This window comes from Siphateles boraxobius, unplaced genomic scaffold (genome assembly GCF_051911475.1).
Source record: "Siphateles boraxobius isolate OS27281-9 unplaced genomic scaffold, OSU_SipBor_1 9, whole genome shotgun sequence".
NCBI lineage: Eukaryota > Metazoa > Chordata > Actinopteri > Cypriniformes > Leuciscidae > Siphateles > Siphateles boraxobius.
The window spans coordinates 28,145,303-28,165,637 of NW_027509219.1; the positions used below are offsets into that span (position 1 = coordinate 28,145,303).

At 37.8% G+C, this 20,335-nt stretch overlaps 1 protein-coding gene across 5 annotated transcripts in view; it reads left to right on the plus strand.

The window, feature by feature from the left end:
- bcar3 (BCAR3 adaptor protein, NSP family member) overlaps positions 1-20,335 on the plus strand; it is a 77,848-nt gene that overhangs the window by 18,842 nt on the left and 38,671 nt on the right. For 2 of the 5 annotated variants that reach the window (XM_077222752.1, XM_077222751.1), the window contains exon 4: positions 18,737-19,082. In XM_077222752.1, the coding sequence (XP_077078867.1) occupies positions 18,737-19,082 (346 nt within the window). Of the gene's footprint in view, positions 1-8,982; positions 9,259-13,161; positions 13,219-18,736; positions 19,083-20,335 lie in introns of those variants that run through there. The other 3 variants (XM_077222753.1, XM_077222754.1, XM_077222755.1) reach the window with 3 other exon arrangements.

A 20,335-nucleotide genomic window follows, 5' to 3' on the forward strand; every position in this document is an offset into this window, starting at 1 on the left:
TAATATATGTTATATGTTTCATAAATTAATCAAGCAACGTTTACAAGGCGGATTTACAAAAGAGATGTACACACGTTTTTTTGTGCATTTGCTCATTCTCTAAATCACTCATAGGCACATTTGAGAAATGATACATCAATTGTAGGATGGTTTCTACACAGCATTTTATAAATGAGGCCCATGGGTTTCTGAATATCTAATTTCTCTGATTTCTCACTTTCTCATCCTGTTCCCATTGCCTCACATGCTTTTTTCTGTCTTGTCTTGTATAGCCAGGTTTTTGACTATCAACCTGCTTAGACAGGAATGGTTCTTATATAAAGTGGCAAATCACTTAATTTTCATGTGACGTTTACGGGCCAAGTAAATCTAAAATCAGACTTAGCTGTGAGAACAAAGCAAAATATAAAATTCCCGATGATATCTAAATTTATTTGCTACTAAATGTCTCAAAATGCCACAAACTTATAAATCCAGCTCTTCAGTTCTTCACTATATAGCAAGCAGACATTTGTTTGAAATGGAAATCATTTGTAACATTGTGACATGTCTTTACTGTCAGTTTTGATCAACTTAATGTGTATTTCCTGAATAAATGTTATCATTTTTTAGAAGAAATTTTTTTTACTGGCCCCAAACTTTTGAAAAGCTGTGTAGATAGAAGCTGGACTCTATTCTCTACATAGACAATAGCTGCCTGGGGGCATCATCAAGATGGCCACTGACTGGACTGACTGACCTTCTGCTACTTTTATGGGCTTTTTAAAATACAAAAGGTGTAACAGAATCATTAAACTCTAAAGGACTAAACCTGTCATTAAAGTATCCCTCTCTATGCAGTATGCACACATCATGCATGAACCAGTGGTGTAAAAACAGAAGCAGGAGCTTATCTCTTCATGGATGTTTTCTCTAGCTGGGCTGATTCTCTGGTTCCTGTCCTCTTGTCTCTGAAGCCCTGCTTGTACTGGACAGCCTGTGACTATGTCTGTCCATGCATAAAGACCAGCACTGAAGAGCTTCATTAATCACAGCAAGCCTGCATGTGGGAGAGCAGTTCAGGAAAAGGCCGCAAGCACATTATGCTAGGGGACAAATACATATGGGGTCAAATCAACAGGGATTAGTTCACAAAACGAAGCATTGGAGTGCAGGACAGATCCCCCTGTCGAGTATTGTGTGTGTGTAATGGTAGTGTCTATATATAAGCTTGACGCCAACTCAGCCTGGTGGCAAAGTTTTCATATGAGATAAACATAATTATGCTATCCTCAAGATCTCAGAGTCACCTTGAAGCCTTGAAAGCAATACGCACCTTGTCAGTGTGCTGAAATTATAGAGATTACGGTTCATCAGAGAACACTCAGAAACATAAGAAGCATTTACTGTCAACACTGATGTGAGTCATGAATGGACCTGTTTCCGCACACTCACACACAAAGACATCCTTCCGTCCGACTATACACCTCTCAGTGTTGCCATGTCAGCTTATATTAGGATTGACTTCAAAAACTAAACTAGGCCTAATCATTATCCTTATAGTTTAGATATTGTCTTACTTAAAAAAAACTGAAAATGGTATCATTACATGTATTCAATGGACATGACTTAGTATTACATGTAACTAGATTATATTTAGTAAGTACATAAGTACATTCAGTGTAAACATTTTTCCAGTGTCACTCATGTGTGGCTTTAGACATTAAGTCACAATTTTCTGTAAAGCTGCTTTGAAAAAACATGGAATGTTAAGTTAAAATGAGTTATAAGTGACTCTGAGTTTGGACTCTGGTCGCTTGTAAATGTGAGCACTTGCAGGATGCATTCTTATGGGATTTATTTACAAAATACTGTCACGTATTTGGTGTTGATAGTGCTTGCCCCACAATTATGAACGAATAATAATAGCCATCATGAAAAAATTCCCACCTGCCATTTGAGCCAAGGTTTACTTTGTGTCATTAATCGTATAGTTTGCTTCTCCTTTTCTCCCATGTTTCTGCCTTTCTCAGGCCCTCTTCTTCTAACCCACTGATAAACGAATACAAGAAAAAATGCCACTCGACCAATAGCTGTATGTGCACGTTTTGTGCACTGATTTAATTATTGATTTTGTTGTCCTGTTGTATGCATTAAATATTTTAATGCGAAAAAAGAAAATGATGCATTAAAAATAAGTCTAAACTCCAAGTTTATTCTATAATAAATAAGATTCTCATGCGCCACCCACACGAGAGCACGAAAAAATGACTTGTTGCTTATTTTGGATGAGGTAGGTTGCTTATTCTGGGCTTGTTTTGTCATACCAATTTGCTTGTTTTTTTTTAGCAAAATCTGGCAACACTGCCACCCCTAACCTTCCATCAAACAGACACAGACGCGTGTCTATGTAGAGGAGGAGCAGACACATGCTGCTGTGTGCTGGAGCTGCCAGGTGATTATTAACTCTTTCGCCCATCCCGTAATCCCGGCAGTAAGCGTTGCTGTGGGGGCACCCCTCCACTGTGTGTAATTAAGTCCTTAAAAAGCATGTCAAGACACACACACACACACAAACAGTGGGCTGACAGGCTGAGGCTCGTTTCCCAGGCATAACATACTACCTCGACTCCATTGCTATAGATACTCTGACACTTTTGAAAATGGGCTCTTGAGTTAGATATCTTGGACCAGCGAGCCTGCAAATAAAATTGTCTCCAAGCTTTGTAACCTTAAGGAATAGTTTTGAACAGCTTTTGAACAAATGCATGGATTATTTTATACTACAAATCAAGCAGTCTGTAACACAAACTTTTGTTTACAACGCAGGCAAAAGTTTTAAGTAGTCTGGTATAGTAAGTGATTTAAAGACGTCTGGTCTCTACTGGCATGGTCCCGTGCTTGAGGACTATAACTATTGTTTTCCTAAAATGTTTGGGCTGTTTAAGGACTCAATAGGTGGTCTGATTAAACCAGTTTCAACAACTTTAACAGCCTATTCTAGTAGTGTCTCCATTCAACCCCTGTAGTCCTCACTTCCTGTGAGAAATGCAAATGTTACACATGCAATTTCGTAGACCACCATGCTCCGTGCAAAGAGTGGTACGAGTCTCCACTGCTGCGGCCTTGTGAGAGATCTTGATAGTTTCATGAGTAAACGCGGTTTTCTCCAAGACAGCTAGCAAAATTATTGTAACAACGGTTTTCAAATTTTATACTACATACAAAAACTATATTTTTTATTTAAGCTTTATTTATTTATCAGTTCACATTAACTATTTTATGTTTGTACTTTATTACAGGTAGCGGTTTGAAATCAATGTCCCAAGCATTTCTACTTGTAAAAGTGCATATTTAAAAAGCATTAAGAATCCAGTTGCCCCCAAAAATAAAAGGGCTGTCATTTATTTACTCAACCTCATGTTGTGCCAAATCTGTGTCATCTGTTGAACACAGAGATGTTTCGTTTAAAAGACACTTCAGGCACTACTGTATTTTATTTGGAGCCTTTTGTGTAATTGAAAAATGTGTTAGTGCATAAACAGTACTCACATGTATTTGGAGCACGGCATTGCAGTGATGTTCAATGATGACAGGCTGCTCTTCAGTAGAAGGGCTGGAGTGTACTATTAAATAAAGCATGCTATTAAATGAGTGGTTGGCTCACTGCCTTCCCTGCTCTCTGTGCAGACTGCAGATTCATTCAAAGGGATGCCACCATATATACAATTCCATACATAAGCATTTCTGAGCTACATAATAGCCAATGTAAGCAATTAATCATTCCAGGTGGGTTTCATAATTTTGTTTAATATTATTTTACTTATTATGTCATTTATTTTTTAGTCTTGCAGAAACTAAGATGAAGACTACCCATAAAAATGGTTAAATTACAGAGTATATATATGCTCACATTTATGCAGTTCTTTCATTAAGCACTTGGGTGTTTTGTAAAGCCTAATCCTGCATAAGCATTAGAAAAAAAGAAGAAAAAGAATTGTAAATATTTTGAGAGCCAGGGTTGATCCTGTGAGAAAACGTGAGAAAGCTCATCACAGTCAGATGAAAGCCCAGGGTGTCTCTTGGATATATTCTAGGCGTTTCTAGGGCGTTTTGTGGGAAAACTCTTCCCTGTCCTTGTGCTCACACTGGGTGTGAGAGTAGAGCTGGCATTCTGCTCCTTCACCCTTCAGTCACATCCAGCTCATTGCCAGCATTTCATAAATGTAAACACATTTCCCAGCCAGAAGGAACAGCTGGGCCCACTCTTTAAAAAACTCTGTTTTGAAATTTAATACATGTCCAAAATAAATCATGACGGATGATACTGGGACATAAAGTAGCCATTGCTGCTGCTCTGTGAAAAGCTTTTCAGATTCCTGCATTAGGCTCTCTTGTCTGCTAGACAAATGTCACCTGAAGAAAGTGTTCATTTCTCTTCTGAACAATGTTTAAATAGGTTTAGGAGGAGGATTGTGTTGGCATTCCGCCAAGTTCGACAACATGCCCAAAGTCTCTAGTATAATATTGCAGACGCAATGCAAAAACACAATTTGCATTATACATTATAAAATCAAAAATGACTGATTTCTTACTTTCTTAGTGCATGTTCCTGGTCTTACTGTGAATGATTCATCAATTCTTGTTAGTCCGAAGACAAATGAAGAAAAGAGTAAAAAAAAATCTTTGGATTATGTATAATTAAAACCTGCTCCACCTCTGACACAGCTTGTTTAGCTGACATGGTCAAGACCTCTTCATTTTTAAGCTGTCTAACCACCTGTCATATAGAGATCACTTTTTACAATCCAAATGTAAAATTAAGTTCTGCCTATTTTCTTTATTAAACATCACATTTTACTATGAAAAACATCAGATGGGAATACCTTTTTTTATATGTGGTATTTGCGTTCCACCAATGAAAAATGAAAGAATCTTATGTCATTTTGACAAAATCTCTAGTAAGTCATGAAATTTATGTGAGCTTACCATATGAATTTGAATATGAAATATTGTCGTCTATTTAGATAGCACAGTCTATATGAAGTCTCTTTCTTGGTAAAGATAATTTTACTTTCACTCCATATTTATCCAGCGACCTGGAATAGAGTTACACTTATGCAAGTAAGAATGCAGGAACCGGACAACCAGCCACCAGTGGCCATTTAGTCCATCAATATGACCGTGCTTGTCCATGTGTAAGTGGCAGCTAAACTCCCCCTGATGACAGCTAGACTGTAAACCGAGAGGTCAGATGTAGGGATGCTCATTGCTCACTGCTGATGGTGCCGGTGTTGGAAAATACCAGCCATGACAAGCAGATTCCACATCACGTTTATCTGAGGCACAGGCTCTAAGATAAAGCTGATAAGACTGGAGCAAGTTGTTGCTCAATTTTAACATGGGTTTTATCCAGTAACAGTTTAATAAGGCTTTATAGTTATTCTACCTGAGTATACAATGGAATTATGCATGCACCATTACCCTCTTAATGACTTTATAAAGATTCTTAAAAGTCTGAGCCTATGGTAAAGTTTGTAAGAGTCAGTGTATAAATAATGATTATCACATCACATGTTTTTATGATTCAGAAAATCAGTCATGAGAGGAAATTAATATTTTCCTGTTGAAAACGTGATGATTGAATGTTGTGGAATTGGGCGAGACAGTTTACATTTCATACTTTGATAACTGTTCTTACCGTCCTCAGCCTTGAGTGGAACCAGTAGAATGAAGACAGGCAACACGTTCCCTTTGACAAAAACAGAGATAAGAAGAAAATAATTCGACAAGCTCTAGATCCCTTCTGAGGGACACTTCCTGTGTCTGTTTGAGAGACATGAGCTTGGTCTTATGTCTTGAGGCATTCTGGGAAACGTTTGGCAGCAGAAAGTCAAAGATGTGTTTCCATCTTTCATCTTTTTAATCTTAATGTACACATAAATACATAAAAATAGTTAAAAATACATAAAAATAGATTAAGAATTATTCACCAAGCTCCAAATCAGCTTTGGTATGTAAAGAACAGTTACTTACTAATTTGCTTGTTTCGTTATTGGGAACTGCAACATAATACTTATAACAATCTCATATTTGATGCTGCGAGGAAAACAAAAATCGCAAAAATTCCATAGTCATGAGAACATACTTTCATTTTTTTGTTTAAAAAAAAAATGCTAACATTGTTATCATTGCAGTTAGAATATATCAGACACATGGCTACAAACAAAGCACTGTGTATGAGGTGTTCTAGTTGGTCTTTACTTGTGTCTTCTGTGACCATCCCTCCTCCTCCAGTCGGAGCTGCTCTGCTCTGCTGGGGGCTGAAGGTGGTCCGACTCCATGTTAAGGTGCCTAAGGAGATGAGATCATCAGATTAAATCAAGGAATGTCTGCTCTCAATCATTGGCATTAGGGCTGGCCCTCAAATGCCATGCAATAGTGGAAATGTGTCAAGCGCTAGAGATTTTGCAATACTGACCACAGTAGAAATATTGACATCACAAGCAGCAGACAGGTCTGCTTTATGTTACACACGTGAGTGACAAAGAAACATGGAGTAAGGAGAAAAAACAAGTCAAGTTGAAGAAAAACTTGTTATTAAAGCGAGTTGTTTGTCAAGTTAAAACAGAGTTAATTAGTGTTGGTAAGCAACATTGCAATTGCATTAATGTGAATGCAGTTGATGTGCGGCCACAGCTATTTTACCATGACTTCAGATGTGGCTCACCCAATCCGAATTTACTTAGTGTGAAGGTGTTTTGTCATACTTGCCATTCATTTGTTACGGATATTGTTATCTTTGGTTGTGTCTACCATATTTGAGGACACCAGGGCTGAACAAGCCAGACATGTTGTTGACACACTCATCATAACTCTTCCCTTTTAGTGATCTATTGCCTGTGTCACATAATAAATGCTCAATTTCAAAGTGTGCACGTTTAATTGCACAAAGCCAAAGATTGATAATAGCACTTTGGGTGTGTCTTTGACAGATATATATATCTATTTTCATGACAATGTCTGGCTTTGACACTTTGACGAATGGTATTCTCGGCAGGTGTGCTGTAACTTAAGGAGGCCTATTTCAATCCAGATGCCTCTTTTTCAGTGCACACACTTTTGGCGCTTTTCCATTACCAGTACCAGCTCGACTCGACTCGACTCGCCTCGACTCGGCTCGCTTTTCGTTCCGTTTTCCATTGCAGAAAGTATCGCCACAAATAGTACCCGGTCGTCATAGCGACGCCTTTCGTTCCTCGTTGCCCCATCAATCTCTCGCTGGATCCTCTCTTCGGCAACCAAACAAAGGAATGTCTGCACCTCCTCGTTTGACCACGGCGTATTCTTCCGAGTTGCCATAATAATAGTAGTAAGTTTAGTAACTATCTCTGGCTAAACTATTTAAAAAAGGCGGGGTTATTCTGGATACTCCATCTGGCACGTGCAATGATGACGCAGTGAATAGTGACGATTCTCTCTGACCAATCAGCAGTCGGCATTGTTTTCACGTCACATTTTAGTATCGCCTTAGCTCGCCTCAGCTCGCTTAGAACCTCGCCGGAGGTGGTACGAAAAAAAGTACCCGAAAGCAGGTACAGGTACAACTTTTACACAGTGGAAAACCAAACAAAGGCGAGTCGAGTCGAGCTGAGCCGAGCCAAGGCGAGCTGGTACTGTGTAGTGGAAAAGCGCCATTTGTTAGTAGAGAGTTCATTTTGTGGCACTAGTGTTTATGCACTTTTGGTATGTAAATATATCCCTACAACACTATAATTTTTATTATGAAATGGAGAGTTTTGGTTTCAGATACTGATTGGTCAGTAAAGAGTACCACTCATCCTAAAAAAAGCAATATAGTGACATGAAACATAATTTAGCTAACTGTGTATATAACTGCACAACACACAAAGAAGATAGCTATTGTTATTCATGTTATGTGTATCTATTGTTATGTGAGGATTTTGGAACTGCATTGGCAGGTGTTCCAATGTTTTGCACAACATTCAGATGGTAACTGAGTGACAAAACAAACCTTTGAATCACCTGCATGATCATCACACTCTCCTTAGCCTTTAGTCAGATCACACCACGCCTCATGTCTCTGCCTGAATCATTGGGGAAGGAACCCTGCCTTTGTCATTTGTTATCGTCCCACTGACAATGATGTGGGACAGAGAGACGGGAAATTCTGTTCCTCAGAGACAACAGAAAAAAAACATTTAGCTATTCCGATTAGCTATTTCTGAAAAAGCATTTGGTAACACTTTTGCTGAGTCTCAATTTCCCTACTTATACTATGCACTAAAAGTAACCACAGTTAAAATCCTCCACATTCAATTTAATTTAATTTCCAACCGTATCTGAGAGAAATGTAGTAGCACGTTGAATACTTTGGAATACTCACTTTAAAATACTACGATTTGGAACACATTAATTATAATTTCGAAGACGGATATTTAGGACGGATAGTATGCAAATTGTGACACAGCATTTATTTTGATAGTCCACTTTAGACATTCTACTAACTATAAGTAGCTGCATGTCAAATACCACTCAATGGTATTAGTTGTATTAGAGTATTAGTTGACTGTCTGCTTAATATCTGCTAACACTTTATTTTAATGATCCTCCAACATTCTACTGACTGTAAGTAAATTTGCAAGTACATGTAAACTTATTCTCCTAACCCTAACCTAACAGTCTACTAATACTCTGAGAGTTAGTTTACATGTAGTTGCAAATGAATGAGAGTTAGTTGCAAAGTTATTTCGAACTATTTCAGTTCTTCAGTTATTTAAATTGTTGGTATTAATTTGACACATAACAGAAACTGTGATACTTGTTTAAAAAGTTAACTTGAACAAAAAGGGGCAAGGTATTGTGTGGACTGGACACATGACAGAGGAGAGAGCTGCTGGGGGCAGGGGCCGGCTAGTCGGTTATGAGATGACTCCTCAAGTTCCGCCCATTGGAGAGGGTGTGTCTGGGAAATCCTAAATCACTCCCGTTGGGGCTGAACTTAGGAGAGAGAGAGAGGGTGAGAGAGAGAGAGACTTGAAGGAGATTGTAAGACTGCTTGAAAAACACCGGCACAGTTCATAGTGTGAGGTCAGTGGCAACATAACAGGATTGTCGTTCACGCACGTCTTGTTGTCCATCAGTGTGAATCTGTGCACTAGATCGCTATGCTTGCTGTGAAACTGTGAAACTCTTACAGACTGCATAAGGAGAGTATTCGTTTTTTACATACCTGGAGAAACCATAACCTTAAGCCAGGTAAGAAAAGTAACACATTTATTTAGTTTAAGTTCCCTGTTTTTTGTTTTGTTTGCATTGTTTTTTGTTTTGTTTGCATTATATATATATATAAAGTATCATTTTTGGTCTTTGAACAACAAAAAATGCCAATTATGATTGTCTAAGCTTGCAAACTGTCTGTGACACTTCGTGTGTTAGATTCAGTAGCTGACAGTAGCTGTTGTGAGGAGGGGTGTGTGTGTGTTTTATAAAGTTTTGCAGCAGCAGCATCTGTTGTCTTTGGAGTTGCTCATGTGGAAAACAGTGGAAGCCACTGCTGAGAACTTTAATACATTTGTGATTAACATGTCACAAATCTCACTAGTCGACTCACAGGCTGAATACAGCACTGCGGGTCACATCGTAGATGGGTAGCAGGGGGGTTGAGGCTTGACATCTCCGCTCACCCCTTCCTGCTCAACAAAAGAAGACAAGTATCTAGTATTATTATCACTATATTTTACCTTTATAACAAGAACAACAAAATGCTATAAAAAGCACATCATTAAAAAAATAAAATGTTTACATATAAAATAGTTTCTGGTCTGGCCAAAATGTCCACAGAAATGCAAAGGGCATTAAAACGCAGAAAAGGTGTCGATGTGACCATTCCTTGATAAAATTGTGTCATCTTATTTAGCATAATCAATGGATTGTGCATGTAAACACTCAATAACTATTAAAAAATAAAACATACAGCAGAGGAACTGACACCCTTTTCTGTTTTGGTCTCATTCTGTCCTCCCTTCGTTGCTCTTGCCGTTTGTTTGTGTGTGGTGTTTTCCTCTCAACATGCTCATTACAGTAATTAGGGAGCAGTCGTGTTGAATGTGATTGGAATGGTAGATCTTAAAGGATCTACTTTTAGCACATAGAGCTGAGAGAGACGGATGTGACCGCTGACTCCACGCCTTCAGTGAATGGGCGTGTGGTGTGTTCACAAGTCTGCATGGATTTCCACACTTCCTATTTTGATAAGCCTTAGCGATGGGACTGCGTAATGAACCACTCAGGCCTGATTTGTGGATGTTGACTACTGGTAAAGGAGTCCGAGTTGAAGTAGAAAGTGTTGTGTCTGTCATGGGGGGCGGAGGAGAGATGTTGATGTATTGTTGACCATATGTTCCTCCCTCTGTGTGCAGCCGAGTTGTCCGCATTGAGGGAACTATGGTGCATTCTTGGTTGTTTTGTCTTTTTTTTTTGTCTAGCTTTACTGCTATTGTCAATGACAATGGGACCCTCAATCAATGAGACAAACACAGTGATGTCATGCACGAAGTACTAGAACTCTCACTCTACAAAATCTTGACTAGTAGTTCTCAGAACATTACCTACATTACTACATTACCCTACATTAATACCATTCAATAGTTTGGGGTCAGTAAAAATTGCAAAAATATTGTGAAATATTTATACAATTTAAAATGACTATTTTATTTTTAAATATATTTTAAAATGTAATTTATTCCTGTTATTGCATAGCTGAATGTTCGGCCATTACCCCAGCCATCAGTGTCACATGATCCTTCAGAAATCATTCTAATAGGCTTGGTAATCAATGTTGAAACCAGTTGTTCTGCTTAATATTTTTGTGGATGTTGTGATGAATTTTTTCAGGATTATATAATAACAATAACAATGTAAAAGTCAATGTAATGCAACCTGAATAAACAAAGGTATTAATTTTTTTTTTTACAAATCCTACTGACCCTAAACTTTTGAATGGTAATGTACATTTTACATTGGACATTAAAGGGATAGTTGATTCAAAAATCCAAATTCTCTCATTAATTACTCACCGTCATGTCGAACCAAACCCGTAAGACTTTAGTTTATCTCCGGAAATCAAATGAAGATCTTTTTGGTGACATCTTCAAAAAGTTCATAAAGAGATCATAAAACTAATCTATATGAATTGAGCGGTTTAGTCCAAAATTTCTAAAGACACAAGCGCTTTATATGATGAACAGATTTAATTTATGCTTTTATTCACATAGAAACATTCATCAAAAAAATCGCCCACAGCTCTCCTTCTCTTTACACTACAAAGACAGTTCACCTTTCAAAATAAACCACATAACATCTAGAATAAAGATATATCAATGTGCATTTCCCACCAGTCCTGTGTAAAAAATGTTATACAGAACATTATCGTGAGATGCGGAGCGGAGCACAAGAAAACACCTGAGTCTGAAGTAGCTGCTCGCTTAAAAGATCTTGCTCGCCTCTCAATCGTCCGATTTAAAAACGGTTTTCGCAGGATGCTTTTTTAGTTTGTAAGCTTTCGAATGATACATAATCTCTAATGTCTACTGAAATATGTGATATGAAAAAAGGCAATAAAAAAGAGCGCCAATCGTCCTGCTAGCAGGACGTGTGACAGTTAATTAAAACTATTTTTCTCAAAATTCCGTTCCTGAAAATCATAGCGATCAGTGGACTTCAGATAACCATAACATTTGTTACCAACAAACGAATAAATAAATAAAAACACATTTGGAAAGGGCTTGAAACCAGCTTTAATATGGGATCAAAACCTGGAATAGGTAAAATTTCACCATGTGATGGGTTTTCCAGATCACATCACAATTAGTTTTACGATTTTTTTATGAGCTTTTTGAAGAGTCATCAAAAAGATCTTAATTTGTGTTCTGAAGATGAACAAAAGTCTTATGGGTGTGAAACGACATGAGGGTGAGTAATTGATGACAGAATTTTAATGTTGGGGTGAACTAACCCTTTAAGTGGTAACCCAACACAAGATCACAATCATTTAACATACAAAAGTAAACAAAAAACTTTTAAAAATGCTTCATCCAAAAATGAAAATTCTCTCATTACTCACCCTCATGTCGGAACACAAAGGTATTTTTGATGAAATCCGATGGCTCAGGAGGGGCTCCATTGACAGTAATTTAATTAACACTTTGAAGGCCCAAAAAGGTAGGAAAGACATTGTTAAAATAGTCCATCTGACTACATTGGTTCAACCTTAATTTTATGAAGCGACAAGAATACTTTTTGTTGCCAAAAAAACTAAATATCGACTTTATTCAGTAATTTATTCTCTTCTGTATCAGTCTCCGACGCACGTTCATGAGAGCACCACGACGCATGTGTGACGCGTTCCTCTGCTTGTAGGTCATATGTCAGAACTCCAGCTCCTACGTCATCACCACACACACACGCACGCTCATATGCTGTGGTACTCTCGTGAACGCGTGTCGGAGACTGATACAGAAGAGAAGAAATTACTGAATAAAGTTGATATTTTGTTTTTTAGCACACAAAAAGTATTCTCGTCGCTTCATAAAATTAAGGTTGAACCACAATGTTTTTCCTACCTTTCTGGGCCTTCAAAGTGTTAATTAAATAGCTGTCAATGGAGCCAAAAATGGCGTACTAACCCTGTCTGTCTAACTTTTGTCATGACCATTTAAAGTCAGCACACCTGGTAACTCTCACATGAACCACGCAGCAGGGATAGCAGGAACTTGACCTATAGGACGTGACCACAGGAATTATTACAGAACAACCAGACGGTAATCTCCCTATAATAATCCCACCACTAAAAGGACAATACAAATAACTCTACAGCACGAATAACAAAACAATTTTCTGTGAAAATCAACACCATGTCAAACATCTTAACTTGTAGTGAACCTGCTCCATTCTTCTAACTTTGTTGCGCATGCACTTTGGTTCTACAGTTCATTGGTTGGTTCTATCAGAACTACAGAATGTGTTCTACACTCCTTCAGGCCATCATGGTTGATGCATGGCTGTGTGTTAAGAGCTCTTTAAACCCTACACTTGCTCTCCTCTCACTCGGGTCTTTGTGTTCTGTAAGCAGGTTTGAATTAATTAAAGGAGAACTGCATTATTCACGAGACTCCCACCAACTCCTGTGGGGGATGGCTGGACGGTGAAAGGGCCAGGGTGAGAATAGTTGTCTTGTTGTTTTGAAATGCGCAGAGAATTCTCCTCCTTCATGTATTTAACCTTTTTGCTGTGAGAGTCTTGTTTGTATTACATGCACATTTTGAGTATGAAAAACACCCAGTGTGATCTTGTCTCTGATTGTTATTGTAACCAGTACAATTCGTACATCTATACCCCTTTAATACTGTTGTATAATTGCATCTGGATAATCATTTTAATGGAATTTGAAATGAACAAGCAATCTAGCTTACTAGCAAAAAAAACGTTATATGTGAAAGACAAAAAGCAAACAAGCATTTAACATAGAAAAACATACTAAAACATTTCTTTAAAAATGCCTTTAAGGGATATTTCACCCACAATAGAAAATTCTGGAATCATTTACTCATGCTTATGTCTTTTTTAAGTGCCGCACAAAAGGAGTCTTTTAATGCATGTCCAAGGTGCTCTTTTCCATACAATGAAAGTGAATGGTGACCACGGCTGCCAAGCAAGATTTTCTATGCACGATTTTCAGTGATTTACAACTATTAGTCGGTTTGTCACGTAAAGGTATGTATGGATTCAGAAGACTTGGAATGCGTTCTATGGACTACTTTTATGATGCTTTTTTGTTTTCTGAAAAAAAGAGGCCCTGGTCGTCATCCATTTTCATTGTATTAAAAAAAGCAGCTCAGACGTCCTGATAAACTACTTTTTTTTGGTGTTCAACAAGAGAAAGTATGTCATAGAGGTTTGGAACAACATGACGGTGAATAAGTGATAACAGAATACTTTTGGGGGCAAATTATCCCTGTAATCTGTGTATAAACCAGTCTAAAAAAAGAATAAGATAATGGGTTTCCTGGAGAACAAAGGCAATTTAACATTCTTAAACATGACAATGTATTAGCCAGAGGCAAAGTGTGTTTGATATAGGGGATGATGTCAGCCAGAAACTAGCTGTGCTTTCAGGATTGAATGAGAGAGAGAATGGGCTACTGTGATTGACATTTTGAAGTGAGGTCATATGATGGCATATTAGTCTAGAATAGAACAAGCACTTGAGAAAGAACTGGATAATCAATTGGGAGTCTACAGAGAAAATAAAAGAGCAAAGCAATAATTAAGAACCGTTTAATGAGCGTTTTGCATATTCATGACCTCTGGGGTGAAAGTGAAAGTGAACGGTTTAATTGTTTAGCATATGTAATCCAGAGCCACAGGGGACCCGTTCTGCATATCTGCAGTGCTGACAGCTGTCTTTCTGCCTCACTGGGTGCTGAAATGTTGAAAATTACACCATGCAGAGCTCTTAGACACCAAGTTAGCTTACAGTGGCCTTTTGACCTGGGCTGAGAGCAGGAGCAGGGAAATCACTTGTGTTTAAGATTCCTATTACAAGGAGTAGTTTGTTTATGTAATAGTTACATATTTTAAGATATAAGATATTTTACATTATAGTATCCACATTACACATATTACTCATTGCTGCTATTAAAATCTTTAACAATATTAGACAGTGCTCAAAATAGGTAAATTCGCTCAGTCGCTGAGAGCTCTTAAAAAATAAAGTTTTTAAAGTTTTCAGCTTTCTTCTTTCAGTAGGGGTGTATAAAGTACAGAGAAAATATACTGAGGACTATATATACTAAAATAAAACTTAAAAGATCTTGCCAAAAAGTAGTTGAACAAAAGTAAATAAAAAATAAATTGTTCTTAGTCATTTAAAAGTAAAGAAATAGTCTGATGAAATCAATAAGACTAGAGATTTTCTCAGTTTTGACCGTGATTGCACCATCCATCCTCAATGATAGGTATAATTAAAAAGCATTGATTTAAGTTCAAGACTGTAGTAGTCAATGTTGAGACGTCTCTTCACAAAAAAAAGTCCATAGCTTAAGCCAATTACATTTTACACCCAAGTGAATTTCATTGGCTGTGTAAATGCACAGGAGTGGGATTTGATAGCCTTGTTACCTCAGTAAGGGCTTATTATTATTATTTAGAGGAAAGTCTTGCAGAAAAATTCACCCACACATAAAAATGGTCATAATTTACTCACTTTCATGTCATGCTAATCCCTGTATTTATTTCTTATGTTTCTTCTATACAGTAAATGTTTTTAAGATTGATTTCGAAAAACACAAGGGTGAATAAATGCTGGAATAATTTTGTAGTTTTAGGTAAAATATCCCTTTAAATCACAATCCCCTGTGAAATATGTACATTTAAGGTACTTATATAAATGGCCTCCCTCACGGACCTGGAGAGTCTGCCTCCTTTAAAAAAAAAAATCTGATATGAGCATACCAGCTTTTTCCACTATTTGTTCCTATTTTTATTTTTAGTAAGGTCACAGTTGCCCTCTTAAAATCACCAGTGTATATGAATTTTATGACTCAGACCCCTCACTTCCCCTGACACAGGAAGTCCAGATCTGCCTTCTCAGATGAGCATGACTATCCCTCACACTCTGAGACATGTGAGACAAACTAATCTGAAAACAAAAGGGGATTCCTGACTAGCCAGGATGATAACTCAGTAACACTGATCTGTGGATTTTAATGTCTCCTAGCCATTAAACACCACATGAAAAACAGCACCAGTGAATGGTGTCTTGTGTTTCAGGGCCCCAGGACAGTGCACAGGTGCTCCAGGTGCATAAATATACAGCTGAGGTATCCAGAGGGATTTCATAACATTGCAAAGTGCCCTGATCAAACCATTAAAAAAACGCTGTGAGGATCTAGTCATTATACACCAGAAAAAGAGTTACATAAATGCAACTAAAAAAGCGTCAAAAGTGATTTACAGGTGTGTGCCAGCTGTAGTCTGATTAAGCGCATATATTTTCTTATTCTTTAAGAGCAGAAAGACCAGCACAACTGTTATCTTAGGGTTTGTTAAATCTAAAATTATCCCGAAGAACAGCATTAAAAGAGCACAGTCACATGATAAACTGATTCAGGACGTTGGTGGTCATGGATCAGTGCATTTTTGGGGGGCGGAGGTGACTGTGGTTAGTTTGCAGGTTCAAACACCCCGACAGGACTTTACCAGGGAGTTTCCATGTCTTTCATTTCTCCACTCATGGACCAAAATTAACTCTGTCACACTGTGCACTGGTGGATAAATGGAGAAAACTTATGAATAATTTTTACTGACCACAAAACCGTAATTCCTATGGAAGCTGGTCTCCGCTACGGAATAAAGAAATTAAAAGGTAATTGTGACTCTCACAATTCTGATTTTTTCCCCCTCACAATTGCATGTTTACTTTGGTTCTTACTATTGCGAAATATAAATAATAAATTTAAAATGCAAAATATGTAGTGCATTTACTTTATATTTAAAATATGTATTTTGTTTGTTTATATATGGCATTGTCTTTAGTCTATAGGCTACATATTTAATAATAAAAAACAATGAATTGTTATTTTATGCTTCAGTAAATTAAGATACTTAACCCTTGCAGCAGATAACAAAACGATTATTCAAATTTGAAATAAATTATAATCAAGCAAGGTGACAATAGTATAACACTCCTATTATAATCACTATAATCAACTAAGCTGTCTACACTGCTGTCACGTTAGGCTGCAGGGAAGCACACGACAGGAGATTCGCTGAAATAAACTGAATTTAACAATACAATCACAGAGAATACTCAGTAGAATACAACCATAAAACATAGATGATACGGACAAAGAACTAAGGAAAACTAAGGGTATATAAAGCAGGGAGATAATGAGTAGAACAGAAACAGGTGTGGGAACAAATAACAGCCAAAGAAACTAACAATGGAACACAGGAAAACTGGAAACAATCAAACTGAGTAGAAACGAAACTAAAACAAGACATAACTGAGCATAACCGTTACAACTGCCAAATGAATCTTATTTAGCATGTGTCTTCGCCTTGTTGATGATCATGATGGCAGCAGCTCCAACTCATCAAATCCTAAACAGTCTGTAAAACCTCACACAAAAATAATAATATCACAATGAAGATATCACGAGTGTGCTGCTTATAATCCAGCAATGCAGCCATATTAGAATCTAGCATAACATAATGCTAAACATTCTCTCACATAATCCATTCCTATAACAATTTGATTCACTTACATCAGATACATAAACAGTAAGGGACCAGGACAGACTATTGTTCTGTTGGGCATCTTCTTTTATTTAAATAAAACCAGCAGTTTATTTACTCACCAAGGCCAGGTTTCAGTCACAGCTCAGTGAGTGTTCATTTTTGACCCTGGATTCACTGTTGCACAGCAATTTATGGGAAAACACAAACAATATGAACTCCAAACCCAGAACTAAATGAACAGTTATATGTAGCAGAGGAAGAACATTTGGGGGTGAATGGTTGTGGACTTTGTGGAATGAGTCTGAGTATGAAATCAGCTCCCCCGCTTTATAAAGGGAATGAGATCATGCCAGACCTTAAACAGAGGCGCTGTCAGGGTCCAAGATTGAGTTTCACTCATCACAAAAGGGACAAAAGATAGTGACGGCAACACCAGCTCTGCTGCGTGCATGTGCGCTCCGAATAATGGGGTCAACACTCACACACACTTATCCAGTGTTTGGGTCAGTGAACTCACACACCCCCTGTTAATTTTCAATTGAACTATCCCTTTGAAAAAAAAGTGTGATGCCTTCAAATGTAGCTTATCCATAATTCCATAAAATCTGTCTCCACTTTCACTGCACCAATTAGTGGTCTTCGTGTGGCAGTGGAATGCTGAAGTAAACAAGAGTTTGGAAACAACAAGGGAAGATCCTTATCTGCACGTCTTGCGGTCAGACTGAACGGAGTTCCCTCTCTTTAAGAGAGATGTCTCTGTTTTTTGTTTCTCTCTGTTGCTGCCAGGAGACAGGTCTATCAAAAGGTGATACGTTCCAATTTACCTGTGCCACAGGGCACACATGGCAGGAGGTTTCGTATAAACATTAGCTGTTGATACCACCTAAAAGAATGTCAGAAGAAATAACACCCAGTAACATTTCACCTTATTCATGTGGTCAATAATAGGTATACAGACAGACTACTGCCAGTATTATTTATACCTTCTTGTTATGGAAATAGAGTAACACTATGCCCAGACAGACAAAAGTTTCCTCTTTTTTTTCTTTTTTTTTAAAGAAATTAATACTTTTATTCAGCAAGGACACAACAAATTGATCTAAAATGACAGTTAAGACCATTACATTATTATAAAAACATGCTATTTAAAATAAAAGCTGTTCTTTTAAAATGTTATCCTGAAAAATATGTATCACGATTTCCACAAAAATATTAAGTAGCTCAACTGTTTTCAACATTAATAAGTCATAAGAAATGTTTCATAAGCAATGTTTCATGAGCATATAATAATGTTTTTCGAAGAATCATGTGACACTGAAGACTGAAGTTATGGCTGCTGAAAATTCAGCTTTGCCATCACAGGAATAAATAACTAAATTCAATTAATTTCAAAATATAGACTTTTAATGTAATGTTTTTTTTTTCTGTTTTACAGAGCTGAGGATGATGGCAGAAGGGAGGTTTTCCAGTCTGCCCAGGAACATGCACGTTGGGCGGCAGTGCCCGCTCGCATCTTCCATGGATCTGCTGAGCTCACGGGCTGCCGTAGCAGACATGCCAGTCAGCGGCTACCAGGGCGTCTCCATCCATGGCACACTGCCTCGCAAAAAGAAGAACAGCACTGGTTCCCCTGTGAAGCAGTGGGAGATGAATGGAAACGTGGGATCATCAGCAGCCCCACACCCAGGCCGATATCGCCTGCCACCGTCACCGCTAATACACAACGTTATTGAAGAACACCATGCTTTCTACTCAAACAGGAACTGCAGTGTCACATTCAGGTAAACAGTATATCTATCTAGACACTTGTCTACACACCATTATATCCATCTATACTCCTATCCTCTCCCAATGATTCAAACACAACAAAGCCCTGCACCAAAAGCAAAAGCACCACAATCTTTGCAAGAACTCAAAGCTACCCAATAGTTGAGATGAGTGTGAACACCCCTTCAGATAAATGGGATGTCTTAACAGTAACATATTATGGTTAAAAACACACTCCCAATTCATGAAATCATGTACTCCTCTTTCCCTCAGCTAAGATTAACATTACTATGTTGAAATAGGCTTTCAAAGACAAAGTCAAGATTAAGGTGAAGGTCAACACAGCAGCAAATTAACCTGCCTGCTCTTCACAGCTTAGGCTATTCAACTGAAAATATCTAAAATCGAACATATGATGAAAGACAGTGTGAGAATGAGCAAGCCAGTTTGGTCACTTTACTGACTATATAAAAGTACAATATGATCAAGCCTTTTGTGACTCAGATTTGTCATCTGGTACTGGCTGTGCACATAAATATGTGTCATAACTGATTTGATGATTGTCAGATTATAGAATAGGACTGTTTAGGGAAGTACTGATCACATTTTACATCGTACTATTACACCGTGTCCTAATTGTTACAACGTAACAAGTGATAAAAACACTTTTGTTGCTGGAACCTTTTAGTGTTTTGCCCAATTAGGACACCGTGTTATAGGACATTACAAGTTCATTGATAATTTGTTATGTTTACCTTCAGTACAATGTTTTCTGAATTAAACGTCATTTACAGTATCATAAGGTCTAAAATGTCATCTACGCATATTTTTTGACTGTTTAACTGAACAACTTTGGGGTTGTGGCTCCACTAGTGGTTTAACATAACTGACAGAGTTGGATGTCAGATCAGTCGACACCAAGTCTTCAGCCTTAGGTTGCCCACCAAGCCCAACTTTACTGTCTTACTTCAGAAAATAGGGGATCAAAATCACAAAATACAAGCTGCTACTGGCTCAGTCTCATGTCCAGGACTGTCTCAATCTCTTTCTTACGTCTTGTCTCTTTTTCCTCACTGTCTATCTGCGTCTCTCTGCAATAGCTCTAGGCCTGCTTGACTGTATCGTCCTAACTGACTTTCTGATCTTATCACAGCCTCCAACAAAGCAGTTTTTGTTTGTCCCTTATTTATGCAGACTGACTTAACAGGTAATATATCTCACCCTCAATAAAAGACCTGGCAGATATAGTAAAGTAATCTGCGTCTGG